General features: G+C 37.6%; 1 protein-coding gene across 1 annotated transcript in view; it reads right to left on the bottom strand.

Annotated features, from left to right (window-relative positions):
- The window catches only part of LOC108680345 (sodium/potassium/calcium exchanger Nckx30C), a 68,426-nt gene extending 47,837 nt beyond the window's left edge, over window positions 1-20,589 (bottom strand). Inside the window, exons 1-2 of the mRNA XM_047884793.1 lie at window positions 20,099-20,589; window positions 1,352-2,229 (exon numbers count right to left, since the gene is read on the bottom strand). Of these exons, the coding sequence (XP_047740749.1) occupies window positions 1,352-2,131 (780 nt within the window). The 5' untranslated portion in view covers window positions 2,132-2,229; window positions 20,099-20,589. The remainder of the gene's footprint in view (window positions 1-1,351; window positions 2,230-20,098) is intronic.
- Between the last annotated feature and the right edge of the window lie 1,368 nt (window positions 20,590-21,957).

Here is a 21,957-nt window from a genome sequence, read left to right as displayed (position 1 = left end):
ATGCATGAGCGCTCTAATGACCAGCGTTGCAGTGGGCACATAAAGCTCGCTAGAGTGGTTATAATTCATGGTCACGTCTAGAACTTTTGTAGTACAGCCCAAGAAAGCTGATATCAATTCCTTTGTGCTTCTATGGTTTATTATAAGTATTCTATTTCGTTTTATAAATGGTTTATTATACTTTAAAAGAAAAAATTAGAATGATTTTGTTTGTGTGCATGAAAACGTATCTTCAAGCATTAACATGATAAAGTACGTAATGCAGAAGAACTTTCTAACTGCACCCAGTGCAAAGCTGATCTATAATCAAATAAAACAAGTCTAATCGTACCTCAGTAGAACTAAGACGCGTCTACCTCACCAGGCCTCAAGTAGACAAAGGCAGTTTCAGCCTCCACAGCAATGTCGTTTTGGATATTATTGCCTGATATTAGCAAATTGTGTGATCCGTGAGACAAATATCACGTGATATAAGCGATTTTTATATAGCTAGAGTAAATAAATATCGGGAAATTTATAGAATTTATAAGTTATAACAGCTTTGTAAAAATGCATATATTGAGATGCTAGATTTGTTGTTGTATAAATATGGCTACTTTTATCTTTATTTGAATACAAATGTCAAAGCCGTTGTTCTGAACTGACACATTCAAGTCATAATTGAAGCAGGGCACTAATTGACTAAGTGAAATGTATCATAATTATGGGCAATCTTAACTGCCTGGGACTGGAATTATACATTTTTTTCATTGATCTTAGCCTTGAGTTTGAAAATAATGAACCTAAACTGGAATGAGGCCTGATGTTGAAGTCTACTACTGGAGGGCAGTCAGTGTATCATGCTGGTAACAATGACGGCCTGGCGCAGAGTTCTCAAAAAATTAGTTTGCTTGGATCACGATCTTTTAAAACTCAATTTACAATACGAAAACTTGATTTATTTCCTATTTTCCCACTGAAGTCCGCAACTTCAATTCATACTTCGAGGAAACACAACTTTTACATTTTTATGATTAATGCCTTCTGAATGAAGATGGCCCAAGTTACAAATGGAGGAACATTACAACAGTTAAAATTTACCTGTATCAGGATTGATGATATCACAACTAATTTTTGAGAACCCGAGCAAAGACATGTAGCAGTTCTCGCACCAGCCCTGACACCGCCCCTACACCGACAGCCCTCAGCAGCACCCTGACAAAATTTAGAGTCGCCCCAGCTTCTGGTAGGTAATCCAAATCAGAAGCTGCCGCGTCTGTAAATTTTCACTGGGCAGAAGCGTCTTATAGCGGCACGTGTTAACACTACTCACGTTGGGCACAAGCTGATCAGTCGAACAAACGCGGGTCACCTTATTTTTATTCAGGTGTTTCTTGACGAAATGTTCCACTGGAGCGTTTATCTTCATGAAGCTGCAGTACAGGATGTAGATGATGAACATAGCAAGAGCTTCATACCAGTAGATTTTGCTGTCCGTGAAGAAGTACACGAGCATGAGCAGCGCTACACTGTAGAAGGTCACGTCGCGAAACAGCGGCCACCACGTCAACTCAAGAACAGTTCGAGAGAACAATACGCACATGGCAATAACGAAAAGAATATTGAATACGGCAGAGCCCACGATCGTACCGATACCAACGTCATTAAAACTAATAAATACGCCAATGACTGAAGTAAAAAGTTCAGGGGCGGAGCCGCCGGCGGCCATGAACGTTGCCCCGGCCACATCTTCTGATATCCCAAGTTTCTCGATGATGACGTCGAGAGCTGGTACGAAAAACTCATCACATACCATGGCCAGGGCGACGAACATGTATACCATGCCCAGCACGTGCAGTATGATCGCCCCCTTCTTGAGCTGATCCTCGGTGAACAAGTCTGGCGGGAAGAGAGGGTCTTCAGCCGAAGTTTCATTGCCCGTGTCGTTGACGGGAACAGAATCCTGCAGTAGCGAACGTCTTATTCTTGGCTTGTAGACAAAGGGATCTGAAGGCAAGGGATCCTGAAGGAAGAGGCATACAAGTACAACCCCAAGCAGGGGGATGAGGATCCCCACGGCCTGGAGGGGGCCATACCAGCGGCGACGACGGCTTCTCGCCACCACAGCACGGGCTGTAAACGCTTCTCTCATGTCGTCTGCTTTGTTTTGTTCTTCTTCTACTTCAGCTGCTTCTTCAGTGTCTGCTCACTGGGATGGTAGCTGCGCACTGCCGCTCCGCAGTGCCATACCTGCAATAGAAAAAGAAATATTACTCAGTACTCACTGTAGTGAGTGGCAGAGAGCGCATTTTCTCGTCGACGAAAACGTGAAGTTACGGATGGACAGACAGACAGACGGACGGACGGACAGGGCGAGCACAATAGTGCATTTATTCCATAAATGAGAAAATGCGCTAAGAACCCGTTATATTGGCATCACAAGAACAATTTGCAATTTTACAACAAAAGAGTTTGTAATAAATTGAATACCGTCAAGAATTGTTAAGTGAAAACAATAGTTATTCAGCAAATGTCGTGTCAATGAAGCTTGAGTAGAACGTTCATGATTTTAAGGGACGCATTCATTCTTACATCAATTCATTGATGGCAGGTAGGAGAGCACTGAGAAAAATCAGTAAATCGTCTATAACCCAACCATACAACCACTGTAATCCGACTAAAAAAATTCGATAAACAAAGGAAAACCAAACCAAAATGAGCATGAAAAACCAAATGTCCATAACAATCCATAAGAAATATTAGTGACGAAACTATACTAGCTTTCATGGCATGAGGTAAATACATCAGCCGAAAAGCGTGCAGACGAGTCTACCCAGTGAAAATTTACAGACGCGGCAGCTTCTGATTTGGAGAAGCTGGGGCGACTCTAAATTTTGTTAGGGTATGCTCAGTATAGATAAAAGGCGATACAGCAACCGTCCTACACACGCACCATGAAGGCCAAGCAGCACGAAACTGACCGCGGTGACATCGTTTTGGAAGGCAAAACGATTGTGATATCTTAAAGTATTGATGCTATCGATTTTCAAACAAAACCTGCCAAATTTAGAAGTGGAACTTGAATTTACGAACATTATGTAAATTGAGATCACATTGAGAGTTTTCAGAATGCGCCCTCTATGATATGGTGTCGCCGGTATTTACCTATAGGACTGAAAAGAAAAATAAAGTTGGAGATTGACTTTCATTTGTAATCAAATTATTATATAGTAGCCAAAACGATAGAAATTTACAGTCAAACTTTAACTTCTGCCTCGGATGATCTGTTCTTTTTTTTACCAATGAGTGTTTGTGGTTGATCAGTTTAGGGCATTCACGCCTAATTTTAGTTGTGAGTAAGCTCAAACACTAGGCAAGTACAAAGGAAAGTGTTTTCTCATCTGTACTCGCCAGTTCGTCGTCATGCAGAAGCTGTCAAGCGAAGTGCACATGGGCTCGATAAAAGAATTTGGAACGTGACAACGATAATGAGTTATTAGGAGACTTTTGACGAAGCAGTCAGTGAAATTGTTGTCACTATAACTGAGGCAATGAAAAACTTAATCAACGTAGTTACTACAGTGTGAGTGAAAGACTGGATAGGACGGAGGGATAACTTGGGAACATCATCGACTAGGTTTCGTTTGCTCCCATGTCAATACCTATCTGACACATACTACACGATTCAAGCGAGAACGTGTTTAGATGACTACAGCTAGGAAGTAATAGTCTGTTCACATCCAAGGTATCTTATCTACTTACAGATAATTACACATGGTATTTACACTACTGTAATAGTAATTGCGGCACGGCAATTAGCATTACAGTAGTGTAAATACCATGTGTAATTATCTGTAAGTAGATAAGATACCTTGGATGTGAACAGACTATTACTTCCTAGCTGTAGTTATCTAAACACGTTCTCGCTTGAATCGTGTAGTATGTGTCAGAGAGGGTATTGACATGGGAGCAAACGAATCAAAGCGTAGACTCAAAAGAAGTATCCACAATCACAATGAACCTTCAAGCACTTAACACATCTGTCAATTTTATTGGAATGTTTGAATAAACAAATAACACGAAAAATTTTATTACATGCAATTTTTATGGAACGTCCGTCGCGTTAAGTCTCATAAAAACGGTGTTCAAATCAAATTAAGATCAACTGCAGCGCCCACGAAATCTAAATCTCAAGCCACGCGTGGCGCTTTGGCCTCATTCCCGAATTCCAAGAATGTGCGGTGGGCCACGCGATTCCTAATGAGAAGAGTGCTGGCAAGATGCCGAGGCTTCCTCAATTATTCATGAGATCTAGATTAAAATATCAAGCAGCGGCCCGGAAAAGATGATTACTGATGCTGCTGCTTAGCCGACCGCGACTGTATAACGATTCCTGTGAAGGAAAGTGCTGCAAGCAATTCATGTAAGAATAGTAGTAAGAATAATATGTTTGTTTACGTCACAGCGCTCGTTTAGTTTTGTTTTTGCATTCATTCTAAGATGAATAAATCACTGATGTTTTATTTGTGCATCGAATGTCGCTAATGTAATAAAAAATTACGCTTCAGGAAAAAAGAGTGCTCTAGGTTGGCTGTGGACATAAGTTATGATTTAATTTTTATATAAAGAGCAATGTCTCCATGTTATTTATTTCTAAAGAGGTGGACAAAAGTTATGATTGAATTTTTATTTAAAGAGCAATGTCTCCATGTTATTTATTTTTAAAGAGCAATGTCTCCAGAATGTCCGGTATCTCTTTTTGATGGCGGTAAAGAGTTAGGACTCTAGGTTTGCTGTGGACAAGAGTTACGATTTAATAATCTTACTTTTAAAGAGCAATGTCTCCAGAAATTCCGGTATCTCTTTTTGACGGGGGTAAAGAGTTAGGACTCTAGGTTTGCTGTGGACAAGAGTTACGATTTAATAATCTTACTTTTAAAGAGCAATGTCTCCAGAAATGTCCGGTATCTCTTTTTGACGGGGGTAAAGAGTTAGGAATATTTGGTAAATATTTGTCAAAGCGAGAGGCCAAACGCTGGCGAGTTGAAGTAGCGCTAGAGACTCTTGCTGCCCAGCGCCCGATATCGGCGACGCAATAAGAGGGTACGGCACTTACACGCAGTTTTTGAAATAACATTTCATTTCACTTCTGAGTTTATATTTAAAGTTTATAAATAAGGAACGCTTAATAAAGTTTTAAGGAGAATATTTCTGTTTGTTAATGACTTGATATAAAAATTAATGACGTGGAATATTTAAAAAAATAACGATATCTTCGCATCAGAATTCTTGGAGAGTTCTTGATTAAAAATTAATAATCATCACTGCAAAATTATTGTTTATATAAATTTATAAACTAATAGTTAAGAATCAACAAACAAAATCTCTCGAAAAAAAACTTAACTGTAATATGAGCATAATAATTAATTAATAAGAGGAAACTTGCAAGAAATGCACTAATGTAACATTGAATCGTTCAAATTTAATTTAATCAGAATTATAATAGCGGAGTATAGAAAACATGCCGACAGTCCCTCCATCGTCTCTGACTGACGACCGAATCAGCAGCGCTCTCATGCATCTCTAATGCGTCCATCAATCAATGCTTAATCAATGAGATCCAGAAAATTTAGTCAACAATGCACGATCATTCATCAGGATCCCAGACATGCTAAAATAGACCTATAAAGTCTCTAAAAATCTATCATCTCTTATTCTCTATCGAGTTTTCTCGAAAATATATCATTATTAATATGGTGACATATGCATTAAAACGAATGTAAATTGTTGGTGCACCATTATTATCTTAAGATGATAATTGTGAGATTATTTAGAAATTTTAACCACAGATTTGTTGTTCACAGGTATTATGTCGGTAACATTCCATGGTTAAATACTTATATCGCACCTTATTATGCAATACGGTCCTGAGAACGATCCCAGCCTTGCCTACAGAACGTAACACACTTTGAATAATCACGTAACGAACTTTTTTAGCAATCTTCGTTTGCTAAAAAAGTTTGCTTTTTCAAGCTCAAACGAAATAGGGAAAAGTTCCAATATAATATTTGATCGAGAAAGTCCCCACCAAGTTACTCAATTTCTATATTACGTAAAATAATTTATCGGCTTTGTTCGATTAGTGTATAATTTAATCACGATGTCTTATATTTTCTACGTGGCGAGTGTTGCACAGAAGTAGTGGGTGGTAGCAACGCGGGGCAGGGGAGACCGGTGGGGTGCAGCCATGTAGGGCTATCGATTCCAGAGGCGGCAGCTTGCACGGCACGATATGCTTAGCGAACATTTTAATGTAAAGCTTCCATTTAATTAGGAGCACAATATAAGGACTGTATGAAATCTTAGCATATAAAAATGTGTTGGACTGCATGAAATCTTGTCATATGAAAAAATGTCGCTAATGTTGAGCTTCCATTTAATTAAGAGCACAATGTAAGGACTGCATGAAATCTTATCATATAAAAAAGCGTTGCTAATGTTGAGCTTCCATTTAATTAAGAGCACAATGTAAGGACTGCATGAAATCTTATCATATAAAAAAAGTGTTGCTAATTTCGCCTCCCTATGCAATATCGTTTTCGGCGCCGTAAAATTATACACTGTGTGAATTTCCATGCAAAGTTAATCAATAAATAATGGCTTCAGCTCATACCTCTTCTTTGATTATTGCTAAACATCAATTCTATACACAAATTCATAACAAAAACTATATTTCGTCAATTTACTTTTATCCCATTTCCTTGACATCCAGCGATAAAATTCAAGACTTTCACAATATCCGATTTTGTCCTGCTCGATATCACTGAACAAATTTAAGAATATATAATGTTAAACAAAAGAACTCGATGCCTGTCTGTGAACATTGATTGTGCACAATCAACGTCCGTAGTCACGCATAGCTTTTATTGTTCGTGTTCATGCGTGTAAGCCTAAATTTATAAAGTTTTTCTCTTCGGATTGTGTGTATTGACACTTACTGCATGGATGAGGCATGGCTAATTGGCCATTCGAGATTTTCAAGACTTACGCTTCTTAGTATTTAATGTTTCAGTATATTAGCATAAGTCAAAAAAGATTTCTCTAACTGAAATGATAAATGTAGACAACTTCAGACAATTTCATATTCCATGATTCAAACAAAATAAGTTTGTTTATTAATAATTTCATTGCAGAAGAGTGAAAATTTTCAATGTTACAGACATCAACTAAGACTTTCACAAGTACAATAATTATTCGAAGGTTGTACGAATATGCACGAAGTTTGTCATTAAAAACATTTATTATTATTATTGATTATTGATTATCTTGACATCAATATTATCACAATGACAATGATTATCTTATTATCATGGCAATGATTATCTTATTACATTATTGATTATCTTAACATCGATATTATCACAATGACAATGATTATCTTATTATCACGACAATGATTATCTTATTACATTATTGATTATCTTAACATCAATATTATCACAATGACAATGATTATCTTATTATCACGACAAAGATTATCTTATTACATTATTGATTATCTTGACATCAATACTATCACAATGACAATGTTTATCTTATTATCACGACAAAGATAATCTTATTACATTATTGATTATGTTGACATGAAAAAGCCTGTACTAAGGAGTCTTATTATCACGATAATGATTATCTTATTATCATATGATTATCTTATTACACATTATTGATTATCTTGACATGAAAAAGCTTGTACAAGGGAGACCTCGACATTTAAATGTCAGCGACGAGCGAAGGCAAGGAGCTGGCGAGACGCGCGGACCAGGCGGTGGCAGAAGGTCGGCATGTTGACCTATACCCCGTGACCTTGGCTTACCAAGTCATTATTTATGTGCAAGTATGCTAAGAAAAACACACTATTAATAATAAAACAAACTATTATTAAATAGCTTGCTAGCAATATAAGATTCATCTTTTTATTGATAATAAAAGAAAAAGAAAGATATTGATAATATAAGATTTATCGTCTTTTAGATTTCCATCTCAATTCGCACAACTGAATTTACCGAAATATATTATTAATATTCAGTGATTTATTTAAAATTACAATCTTATGATTTAGTATGTATATACTATGAGGCTAATAGTTAGTTATTCTTGCAATAGTCATTACTTATTCCTAACCCTAAGATATCGAGGAGCCAAGGAGTCAAGTGGTAAAATTACTTCTATCACCTTGTAAAAGTAAAATTAGTTTTACCACTTGTTTACACTTGTAAAATTGCCATTTTCCTTCCCACTTCATGTAAACTTTCCTTCTGTTCGTCATGCCGTTGCAGAAGCTATACGTTGTTTTCTGCAGGTGCACGTTGTAGATTTGCACGTGGTTATGAAAGAATTATGTACAGTGAAACAAAATTATCATTTTAAATAAACAGCTGAAAAACTTTCTGCATGAAATTTCGAAACGGAAAAACATCGAAGATGGCGTAGAAAGTTGAATTCAGAACGCCAAGAGGAGTTGTTCCGACTAAACTCGAAAAGTCTAGGGAAAACACAACGAATATTCAATTAACTTCTAAAAAGACAGCATCGTTCTTGAGGGTATCGATAACCACGCATAACTAAATTGACATTTCCTCTTATACATTACCCTCATAGAAATATTAAAGACTTTTTAAAAATACCAATGCACTTTTTCCACTACCAATGCACACTACCAATGCAATGAATGAACCATTCTGACACACTTTGGCTCAAAAAGTGCGTATCAGCGCTTAGTAGTGGAGGAGGCGTGTAACTACACGGACAATGTGTGTCTAAGTGTGCATACGAATAATATTTTTGACCTTAATCTGGGCAGCAGATACAAGGAGAGACATGAGGCAGCAACTCTTAGTTCCTTCTCTCAACAGCTCTTGAAAGCCTCTCTCTCTCTAATTGCAGCAACTCTTAGTTCCATCTCTCAACAGCTCATGAAAGCCTCGCTCTCTAATTGCAGCAACTCTTAGTTCCATCTCTTTAGAGCTCTTGAAAGCCTCGCTCTCTAATTGCAACAGCTCTTAGTTCCATCTCTCAACAGCTCTTGAAAGCCACGCTCTCTAATTGCAGCAACTCTTAGTTCCATCTCTCGACAGCTCTTGAAAGCCTCTCTCTCTAATTACAGCAACTCTTACTTCCATCTCTTTAGAGCTCTTGAAAGCCTCGCTCTCTAATTGCAGCAACTCTTAGTTCCATCTCTTTAGAGCTCTAAAAGCCGTACTCTTTAATTGCCTCTCCCTCTCACTCGTCCAGCCAGCACTTGGCTCGCCTCCAACTCGCTCTCTACGCAGCACCCGACGCCTTCATGTCCGCTCCCACCGAGTCCTTGTGTAGGATTCTTGCGTGGGGAGAGTTTTTGTATTATTGTACACAATGTAATAAATACACAATGTATCATTGTACACAATGCAATAAATACACAATGTATTATTGTACACAATGTAACATGGAAATTATTTTCTATTATTTCTTTCTTATCTATTATGTACGTACAGTCTAGAATTTATCCTCTCTATGTCAGTGCGGTTTATTTCTACATAAATGAAATAAATATGAACAAAACCGGAAACATAGATATATTTATAAACGCCTTAACGTTCATTGTGTATTTCATTCCGTTTTTTTTTTTTTTTTGTCAAACGTGCACAAATCAACAGTGAAGAATGGTTTCATAAAAAAATTACCTATAAATTTGTTAGTGAGCTCGATTTACTTCTAACATTTTTTATCAGTACTTGAAATTATTTTTATCCTAAAAACAGTTAGTCAATAATATTCATGCCTGCAGTAAACGTTTCGACAGTATATCAACAGATTTTTCAAAGAAAATAGATGGTTTCCCTCCGTTGCAAAATTTTCATTGAATAGAATACACTGGTGATATGGAATGAATGACACTGCATCACGTCGGTCATCTTAATTAGGGTCTCTTCATAAATAATTCCCATGAATTGCCTGCTGGACAAGCCAATCAGTTGGTCATTCATGTCATTTTTGATGAACGGGACACAAAACAACCCAAATAAACACACTCATAAGTCGAAGGTTGAAGCTTCTATTAGTGCTGTGAACTTAATTTGCATTTAGTTTTGCGAAGGTTAAACTTCAAATAAGTAATTATGCAAAGCTCATATAAAAAATTTCGCACTATTGACTAGAGAGGCTAAGCTTTTTGGAAAAATCCTACGATGCTTATTTAATATGAAAATAAAATAACCTGCCGTCGAAGAGCGTTGCCGATGCCCTTGATTCTGAAACGGATTCCGCAACGACGCAGAGGATTTTTTAAGTTTAAATTAGTGCGAAATTTCAAAGATTCTGTTTCTCATAATTTTGTTAACATAAAAAGAAACACCTTCTAACAAATTGTCTTCATTGTCATAAAGAAACAAAACGCACTCAGTCAACTTTCGTGAGAAATGACACACTCCCTACTTGAAATTTAGGCTGAAAACTGTTGCAATTTACCCCATGAGCTGGAAAGTATCACAAAGAACTGTTGTAAGTCTAAATAAAGTCTGTGTTTATTTTTATTATGTCAATAAAACTACAGCCGACGATGAGGTTTGGTCATATTTGGAGCACTTAAATGTGAGAAACTTGGGAAAGAAGTTAAAGTTTTAGTCGATCTACCCTTGTGTTTAGCCGAATAATAAATAAGCTTATGAGTGAATCACCAAAGAAACATCGCAATTATTCTACGTTAACATTATCTAAATTTCGGCCTAAGAACATCCTGAAATAAATGAAGGAATGTAATTTATAAATTTGCAACTGAACTACACGAGGTATTATGGAGCTAATTTAGAGTGATTCTCTACCGCAACTATTCAAAATTATAAAAAGAAAACAATTATTGTCAAAGTTCATTAAATTAAATTCTAAGCCGATGTCAAAGTCGATGTCTAGAGCAAACCTTGTCCAGAATTTTGTTCTTGTGCTGTTCCCAAACAAGAACTCAGTTGCTTATCAAACAAGAACGACGTGAGGATGATTCGGTGACGCCATCTCATCCATCAACTTTTTCCTTCGATGGTAGTGTATTGATGACAATGGGGATTTTTTGCTTGAGTTTGGCTTCTTTTGTCGCGAGGATCAGGCCAGACGGGATCAAAGAATGGCTGCCATCAGCAGAGTCCTCGCTGTGTTCGGTATTGGTCATTGAAATGCCTCGGACGCACTAACTTTTGGCCGTCTTCTGAGTAGCTATTCCATTATCGTTTTGTTATACTCTTAAAAGTGCAAAAATATCAATAAAAACTGATAATTTATTTTTTCATACACATGATGATTTCTTAAAATGATACAAATGCATGCTATTCCCTTTAAGCTTCGCATAAGCTGGTGCATTTACATCGAGTAAAAAAACGATTAGTAGTAAACGTTCAAGTTTCGACGACGTTTTTAAACTTTGCGACTAAATAATGCGCTATATCCTGAAAATATATTCCCCATTCAACGGAATTAAATGTAAAATTGAAGATTGAGGTTATTAAAATTCGTCTCACAGATCAATAAATATCAGCATCTTTTAAAATCTCGTATAAGTTGGACAACTTATCCTTACCCTTTGTACACCCAAAAGCATAAGAAAAACTTTGAATTATAATGCACAAAGTTCTTACGATGTTTTGTAATGGACTGCCACGGAACTCTAAAGACTACATGTCTCGTTCTGCCAGAACTTTGTGAACGCTTGGTGTAGAAAAACACAAAGTAAACATCAATCAGAGTGCGCACGAGGCTCAATGGAAAAAATTGTGCTGAGTTGGCTTGATCAGTTCAGCGTCTCAAGGCCTGTTTGCTCAAACGCAGCAATTTTCTCAGTACGAGTCAACCTTAAAAATACCAACACTGATGATAGCAAACAAATTACGTTACACCACGATTTTTTGTTAAGAAGTTTAAAGGAAAAAATTTGTTGGTGCACATCATTGGACGGAGCGACAAAGAGGCGTGCCCTGGAGCCAAAATAGGTTAATCGATCAAAGTAAAGGGTGGGGCCACCTCAATAAAAGCCCATGCAGGAAGGAAAGCGGCGTCCACGCCAGATTGAATTGGGGCTCTTCCAAACGATCACAATCACAGCTCCAGGCTTTCAGAGCCCGATATTCGATACGAACTTGATAATTGGCACCGAAAATCAAGTGATTTTATTTAGAAACGATGAATAATTCAACAGTTACGATGAAAAATTTAGAAATTAGGAAAATTTACACACATAATTGGCACAGAAAATCCCAGAAATCGAGTGATATTGATAAGAAACGATGAATAATTCAACATATACGGTGGAAAATTAAGATAACGTACACACATTACACGGTAAGATAAATATGCATCCTATCGACATCACGCAGGACAGGAACCTCATACCAGTAAAAATTTGATGAAAATCAGAATAACTTTTCCTCTTGGAAACATCAGAATTAAGAATATTTTTCACATTAAAAAAATTGGCAATATGTGCATGTCAATTTTCATACTTTAAATTAGTTGCATCTGTGACAGGTAAATAATAAATAGAAAATAGCAACAAATTCAAATTTCAAACCAAAACTAATGATTTCAGAAATCATTTGGTAAATCTTTTGAAAAGCGCCATTTATTTTGGTGCTTGAATAGATTCAAGAAGAGCTCAATCGGCAAGGTTTTTAATCATTTGAAACATGAACAGACCTTGAGTAATTAACACTGCATGCCAAAAAGCCTGCTTTTGAACGAATTAGTGACCATCAAAGATGAATTTTTTATTGATGATGAAAACCAATTATTCACTTGGGCTCTCGCAGAGCGCACAGGAACTTATTTTGCAGACGACAAGCGTTCTTCGACTAGACGAGCGTCGATCATCAAGCAATGATAGAAAAGCTTAGTTTTAATTAAACTAGGCAACTGGAAACGGGAATATTTTATACATTTTCAGTCGCCGTGATGAGACCAGAACTTAATTATTGCCAAAGCCATACTAACCTCATTACTTCACCGGCGCCGACATGGCGGCGACAACAGTGATGTAATTTTCTCCCAATCTGGCCAAAACTCCGACCCTTCCCATCAGGGGCATCCGAGGTGGTCCTGGTCATATCAATGAACAATACTACACTTCTGCCGTGTATCTTTCGATTTAATTTTCTTCCAATCTGGCCTAAACTCCAACCCATCCCATCAGGGGCATCCGAGGTGGTTCTGATCATATCAATGAACAATACTATATTTCTGCAGTGTATCTTTCGATTTACTCTTCTGATTGTACTTATATTGGTTCTATATTTTTTTTATGCTTTTGACAGCTTGTGGTGAAAATCTTTTGTGCCGCGACTCAACTTTACCGGAATTATTGAAAGAGTTTGCCCAGTATCGCGACTCAAGCTCGCTGTCTCTCGACTTTCTCTTCAGATTGTACTTTTATTCTATGTATTTTTTTGCACTAATCACGAAGCAAGTCTCCGAAATGTATTCATCTAAGATTTAGTGAATTTGCTTGGAGTTTCCTTTGCACTTAAATTCTACGTGAAGAACATGAATTTGAAATACCGACTCCATGTTCGCCCAGGCTCTGTCGTATCTTAGTTGCATTTTTGTTTAGTCGATGTGTGCAGTTAAATAGGACATATTACAGCTTCTATAGAATCTGAGGGCGAACTTTTCTTAAATTTAGACACACTGAGAAAAGTAGAATTTTAAAAATGAAATTGAATGATATTAAAATTTATTAGGCTTTCTCGTGGCTCACTTAAGATATCAGAAGATGAGAAAATGGCATTCCATCGATTGTTTTGACGTAAGTCTTCTATATTCTTATAAACAGTCACCTAATATAGGACGCGTTTCTATACGAATAAACTTCTCTCACCAATATGAAGATAAGACGTAAGATGGTCCAGCTTCGAACATCTTACCAATTAATTTCATTGTTCCGCCCTCGGTGAAAGGTCACCTTTACCGTTATGTAATGTAAGTTCCCAGCCATGTACATTGTTGACCTTATATTCGCTCTGTAATATTGCTTCACTTGTTATATTTGCGTTGAGTTTCCTAGCTTATATGGTAATTGATATTAGTACTACTCGTAATTCAAGTGACTGAACATCTCTTCGAAAGCTCGGATTGCGAGTCTTCATTTTTTCATTAACACCCAACACATCATACATAATTTATTTACATGGAAGACATCGGATAAATATATAAATTTTCAGGAAGAATTGCGCTTTTATGCGCACTGTAGTGTCCAGTGATATCCAAACAAGCCAGTAGACTACATCCTTGATATACACATACCAAACAGTATAGACTACATCCTTGTAGTCTATACATCCTTTGTGAATCAAGTCACGAAAAGTTCAAGAATCGGCAACAGGCCATGGGCCTATTTCTTCAAACACTTCTATTCTATTCTATTCTATTCTATTCTATTCTATACTACGTGCTCACGTCGCCACAACAGTAGTTAACAGTTTAACACAGCGGCCGGTTTTATTACAACTGAATTTCTTTCATATGAATTGGCGATAAAAAACGGAAAGTAACTAGCGGGCGATGTCATTAGACAGCCAATAGTGCGGGGAAATGTCAGCGAGGTGAGCGCTTAAGATGGTACTATGGCCACCGTAATATCTGAATGTACGTGCACGACTACATTGTGTTCACCGTAATATCGTAATATCAGAATGCAGGTGTATGACATCACTGTCCACCGTAATACCGTAATTTGTGAGTGTATGTGCACGACTGCACTGTGTTCACCGTAATACCGTAATGTCAGAGTGTATATGCACGGCTGCACTGCGTTCGCCGTAATACCGTAATATAAGAGTGCAGGTGTATGACATCACAGTCCACCGTAATACCGTAATATCATAGCGCAGGCGCATGGCTATATATGCACAACGTTGCGCGGGTGGAGATCGCGTGTGGTGGCAGCGGCAGGTCCCTAGGGCATCGATCTACAGCCGAGACGCCCTGCCTGCTCCTCTAAACGACCCGAGCTGGCACTCTAATTGAGCCTCAATCTTAATGCTCGCTCGGTCATACGAGCGTCTTTCTGATTTTATGTATCATACCAACCGACAGCCAACATGCATGCCAAACACATGTTAATCTGTGAATGATTCGCTGAGAAATACGAGGGGCATCCGGAAAGTAGTACCCGTTTGGGAATTGAACATAAGGAAGTAAATATTAACAAATTTAAATATGTTCATTAAAAAAACATGTATTACACTACTTCTCTATATAATCTCCGGACAAATTTAAGCATTTGTCGTATCTTGTCACGAGTTTTTGTATACCAGTGTCACATTCCTCCGCCGCCAGTGTATTGAGATACGCAGTCACGTGTTCTTTCAGTTCTTCGTCATTTTGAAACTTTGTCCCTGCCACGAAGTCCTTGAGTTTCGTAAACAGATGAAAATCTGAAGGAGCCAAGTCCGGACTGTGGGGTGGATAGTCGAAAATTTCCCACTTGAATTTTTTGAGAAGTTGTTGTGTTATCCGAGCCGTATGCGGCCTGGCATCATCGTGCAGGAGAACGACGCCAGTAGACAATTAACAGACATCGCCGTCGATTTTGATTTTTGAATTGCCCGCCGTAATTTTTTTAATGTTGCACAATATGCATTGGCATTGACTGTGTCTCCACGAGTCATGAAATCGATGAGCAGTACACCTTGCCGATCCCAGAAACACTGGCGGCGGAGGAACACGACACTGGTATACAAAAATTCATGAGACGCTAAAACAAATGCTTAAATTTGTCCGAAGATTACGCAGAGAAATAGTGTAATACATGTTCTTTTCAATAAACATGTTTACATTTGTTAATATTTAGTTCCTTTTGTTCAATTCCCAAACGGGTTCTACTTTCCCGATGACCCTCGTAGGAAACCGATGTTTAGATATCTTTAATATTTGTTTAGCACTTTGAAACCATCCTTACGGAATTCAGCAAATTCATATTCAAATTCTCATAAGATGGAGGTTCGGAAGTAGTGAGACTTCCTACGTGACAAGGGAAATAGATGCGAAAAGACTTGCAGCTACATCTATACTTGCCGAACTTTTCAGAACATGGACAATTCTGTACATTTACAGCACTTTGTAGTTCCGAGACCGGAACTACAAATATAGCAATGCATTGGGGATAAAGTTGAGAGAAAATAGGTCAAACAATTGAGCCCAAATTTTACGCAACAATAACGTTCGTTTATTCGTTTGTTTATCATCATAAGTTCTGTGTATGCAACTCGTTTAATAATCAAAAAACTGAATCAAATTTCCGCATCGCAAAGTTCAAGAAAATATGAAAAAAATTTTAGAACTGTCTTTTATTGATGGAGAATGCTCAAAAGCCTGGGTCTACGTCTGGTTACACGTGGCGTTATTTCAAAACTATTAACACAAAAGGCTGCAACCAGCCATCCAGCATCAATATTCGTCAAGAACTATGAAAAGTTGCTGGCAACACGGACGGTCGACTGTCATCTCTAATTTCAACATTCCAAGTAAAGAAGCGAAGAAAGAACAGTGGACCGTAGACATAGACATTTGAAATCAATACATGATCGATGAAATTACTTACCAGGAGGACGAAATACTGCGCGTTGACACGGACTCATCCACGTGCCAATAATCGAAATTTGGATGCTTCATTGCGCAATTTTTTGTGAAATCATCCTTAGATTTTGTCCGATGCATGTCTCAATGAATAAGCAAACCATAAGAAACATAAATCCTTAAGCTGACAAGTATATATTTATCACTATTTTCCGTTTTGTAATCGAATCCGCAACATCATTTCTAGCTGCTATTTTAGGAGATTTGGGAAAAATATGAATTTTTTTGCGTGTAGTTTACTCAGCATAGACAAATTAAAGTACCAGGGCCTATACTTTCAAAAAAAGTTAAGAGATCGTAAGTTCATCAGCCAATCATTGACGGCCTCTCAAGCAAAATCCACCAATCATAGACAAGAAAATAGAGCGTAAGTACTTACGTTAACTTAGCGAGTTTTGAAAGTATGGCTCCAGGCTATTGTATAAGTAGAATTTTCAAGCCTGGACGCGGCCCAAAAAGCATTTCCTGCAATCACTCGCTATGTAAGCGACGCCATCCAAAAAAATTCACTTAAAATTTCATCTGCGAGAAAAATCAAGTACACGCATTTTAATCAAACGTCAAATGAAATAAGCAAGATTACGAAATAAAAAATAACAAGTTTCAGCATTGCGACATTTTTTGGAAAGATAACAGTAAAATAATAAGAATAAAGGAGTAACAAACTGATAAAAAGACGCGTCGATGACAGTTAAAAATAGTTAAAATTGGCAAGAGGTAAGGTTAACCAATAAATGAAATACGATTATTTGATATTCAAAATAATGTTTATGACTAGAAAAACTGGGTAAAATGATTTGAAAAACAATTTTATTGAAATCTAAAAGAGCGCAATTTGCATTTAAAAGGGGAAAAAACTTTTGAAGGGGGAAAAAACAAACGATGAGTAACGGTAATTCGAGTAACGGTAGTTAATCGAATAATATCAGGAACTTGAGCAAGGGGCTTACTAAAAGATATATCATTTTCTAAAAAACAAAGAAATACCTATAAATAATACTTTAGTTAAATTGTACGGAGAAGGACAAGAAGGTTGAAAAATGCGGCTGACTAGCAAATAAGAGTGAGAGTACAAACATAATAATCTTTGAAGCAGCGCAAACTGCATGCGTCCGCGAATAAAGCACACACTTTGATCACTCATCATGCAACAATTATTTTAATCATCAGGTTTTCTTCAAACCATAGAAGCAATTCTACCATAGATTTATAAACCGGAGTGATACACTTTAAAAGACTGGGACGCAAACAACTCGAGGACAAACACGTCAGCCAACTCACAAATTCCTTTCAGATCTGCGGGCGATTTTTGTGGGAACCAAAAACAAATTGCTGTGGAGTTCTGAGGAGCAAATTTCGAGTGAACTGTGTCAGAAGAATGCAGTCCATTACAACAGTTTCTTTTTCAGCTGACAGTAGTTCTTTTCCCACGCAAGATGTGAATTAGTTTGGACAAAAACGTATTTTAGTTTTTATAATTGCATATTAATATACATTTATTTTCGTCAATAATACTTAACATTTATAGTCAGCTTGTCTTTTAACGCAAGATTAATTTCCCACCACATACGTTCTCATAAAGACAAAGATTGTTGTTTTTCTCCTTATGAAAAATTCGGCGCCTTCCATCACCAGCATGAAAAAGGGGCCACTAGATGCCCAAAACAAGACGGGACCATCACGGAATAATTTCGTTCTGTACCATGGCAGGCCAGCTGCACAACAAGGGCTCTAAGCATCGGACGAAGACAACATGTCATAATTAAAGAGTATCAGATCAATAAATAACAAAGAGTTTTGTTTCTAAATAACACGAGTAATTCACGTACGGTTTACACGCGGTGGTCGCTGCATAAAAGCAGCTCGAAAAATACATCCATATATGTATGGCACCGCTGCGAGCTTTTAAACATCTAGCCAGTTCAACATTTGAGTACGCGAGGATACTATTTTAAAAAAATTAGATGGAAATAGGATATATTTTTATACATCACAGAGATTTGGAAAGCTGACATGAAACTTTGGACAAAATGTTTCCCTTTTAGTTTAAAGCTTTTAAAATAATTTCCAAGTGATGGTCAGGTTTCTATCGAGAAATTTGCTCCGAGAAAAACGTGATAATAGAGTTATACGACGGCCATGGCCGCCGATAAGACGGCCATGACCGCCGATAAGTCGGCCATGATATATATATATATATATAACATACTTAGCAATGAACCAACGGGAGCTCTTGAAAACATTTGCGGGCTGGCTAAATATGAACAGCAATGAAAATCGGAATTGTCAGCAGAATACAAGCAATAGGAATGATCTCTATCAGACTGATAAGATCTAATGAGTGTGACGAATAACAAATTTTCTACCTTTAAAGTGAATTCTAAGACAGAATAGTTTAATAGTGACTGCAAAGAACGGCTAGATTGTTTGGCTTTGTCGCTGATGCCTCGGTAACTCCACGGAGAAGGAAGTCAGGCTCATTAAACCTTAATGATCAAGAAAAACATGAGAGCCTAATTGCCGCTGCGGCCAATCTAGCCAGCCCCCGTCCATATGAATAAACTTGAACACGAGGGCTGCGATTTGCCAGAGTGTTCCCAGGCGGTTCACTGCTGTGTTGGAGACGTAGCAGTGAACCGTCACTATTAAATATTCAGTTCGTACGTTAAAAAAATTCACCTTTTATTTCTCGCACGATGTCATGTTTAATGCTGATACTGACGATACATATGTCGAAATTTAACCAAAGATTATCTTATTAGTGTGACCATCATTTCAAAGGTGGTGAACAAGCTCCACATCTACTGAATATGTTCATAACAAATAACATGCACTTTTTAGTCTCTGTGTTTAAACAGCGCGTAACTTTTCGGCCAAAATATATTGGGCCTAAATTTTAAATGAATATTTAAAAAACGCCGAATGGCATTTCAACTTCTCATAGCTGATGGATGTAATGTAATTCAGAAATGCATGACATAAATCATGATTACCTAGGCATAATAAATAAACAATGGTTGGGGAAATGACTGGGGACTGACGATAGAGATGAGAATAGAGCGTGAGGGAATAGGGAGGCTGTCAATGGGAAGCGGCATGTGTTAGTCAACAAGAGGCTCGGCTTTGCTTACAATCTCTCAAACAAACCGCGCAGAATTGACTGCGGGTCCGTGAACAGACAAGGCAACAAAGCGTGTACGCGCACCTGTAGAGGACGACTACAAGCAGACGCCTGATGCTGGCATGAGGCGAAACTGTTCAATTTTGTAATATGTACCAAATTTCAGCCTAGGTACTAGGTAATTAACACATATTAGTTAGTAGTATCTGATAGTATCTAGTAGTAGTATTAGTAGTATCTGATATTTCAGCTATACACATAGACTTGTCGCCAAAGACATACGGTACATAAAAATACGTATATTTAAGCCTTTGGTTGGCTTCTAGACACAATTAACTAACTCACTTGATGCTGGAGAAGTTCGGGCGAGATGATGTAGCGAGGGGCTTGAAAATGTGCTACACGCGGCAGCTTTTTTCATGGTCTGTACAAGAGCAAGTGGTCTGTACAAGAGTTTATGTTCACCAGTGCACACAATCGCTGATGAAGCTTCACAAATTAGAATACTCAGGAGAAGGCGTTTGACAAATCCTTGAACAAACTGACACTTTCGAGAAAAAGTCCTAAATATTGTTCACACACTTCCAACACTTCAATGTCACTTCCAACACTTCAACGAGAATCGGGAATAGATATTTATACCCGGTACTTCTTGCTATTTATAATTATTAGTCAGTATCAATAATTTTTGCATCAATATAGAGAGTCATTCAATATTATGCTTACAGTTATTTAGCCAACAGAATAACAACTTAACGTAATATCAGTCAAATCTTTTAATAACAATTTTAATCACAACAACACTATCAATTTGAAGGATTAGAGTTACATAGAGAGATAGGTAAGTACGAGGGTGAGCCTTAAGTGCATATCTGCCCAATGTTAACCACTGAATCTGTAATTTTCGTTCCCAGAGCTTGCTCTATGAAATAATTAATTAAGATAACGCTGCATTACATTTTTTGTCAACGACTAGACTCAATTTTGGTGAAATGCATTTCCGTTTAGATAAGAACCCTCGTCTTTTGTTCCATGTAACATAAATATTCACAACAGAGACATATGTATATAAGCCAAATCTTGTACCATGAACTCAGTTGATAAAAAGGACAGTAGGTAACGAATTACTCTTCGTTGAGGCTGCGATTAACTACATTAATTGATATGTATTAATCTCAATGTTTAGTCAGCCCGACAATCACAAGCCCTCGTTCAATTTACTGGCAGTGAAGTGGGCTGGTTTGCAATGACATGAGTAATAATTAATGCAAATATTACCGTCATGTGGTGTAAACATGAAATTCTGAGCAAAGCAAGATGGTTTTAACTTCAGTTTTCATATATCAAAATTGAATCGCGTATGCTGTGTGACAATACTGTCGCAAACTAATAAATCCAATAAACTTCTTGCATTGATCAGACGCTCCTTCTAGTTCTTAGATGCAGAAGCGATGAAGTTAATTGTTGTTTGTTGTTGTCGTGCGCCCGAACCTATATAAAGTTTGGAAACGCCGTGTGGTCACCGAAACTTGAAAATGACAAAAATTTAGCAGAGAGTGTTCAAAGACGTGCAACCACGACAATTCCAGGCTTGAAGGGCAAGCCTTATGAAGAAAGATTAAAGATTATGAAGTTTTCAAGCCTCAGTTATCGACGTCTGCGTGGTGACCTCATTAAAGTATATATGTATACTCATGGTTTATACAAGGTCCCTGGATTACTAGAATGTGAAAGAAGAACAAACACCAGGGGCCACGGCTATAAGCTAAAAAAATATAACTCAGTACTCACTGCAGTGAGTGACAGAGAGCGCGTTTTCTCGTCGACGAAAACTTGAGGTCACGGACGGTCAGACGGACAGACAGACAGACAGACAGACGGACATGGCGAGCACAATAGTGCATTTTTTCCATAAATGAGAAAATGCGCTAAAAACTGCGATGCAACTCATCCACGCTACAACACTTCTTGACGCTTCGAGTCACGTGGACATGTGAAACAGCCTCCCTGATTGACATCGTTGACGCTCCGAGTATGAACGCGTTCAAGAACAGACTAGATAAAGCCATGGAAAAATATATGTTCAGACTTGAAATGCCTAGCACCATATCTAACCTGGTGGAAGTCTAGTAGCTATTTAAAACTATCGTCAGTTTCGAAAATCCGGTCAAAGGACCTGTATTCAAATTTCATTTGAATAAGTC

Source organism: Hyalella azteca, unplaced genomic scaffold (assembly GCF_000764305.2).
Source record: "Hyalella azteca isolate HAZT.00-mixed unplaced genomic scaffold, Hazt_2.0.2 contig16209, whole genome shotgun sequence".
Taxonomy (NCBI): domain Eukaryota; kingdom Metazoa; phylum Arthropoda; class Malacostraca; order Amphipoda; family Hyalellidae; genus Hyalella; species Hyalella azteca.
The sequence above is the reverse complement of the archived record's forward strand: the minus strand, read 5'-3'. Positions and strand labels throughout refer to the sequence as shown.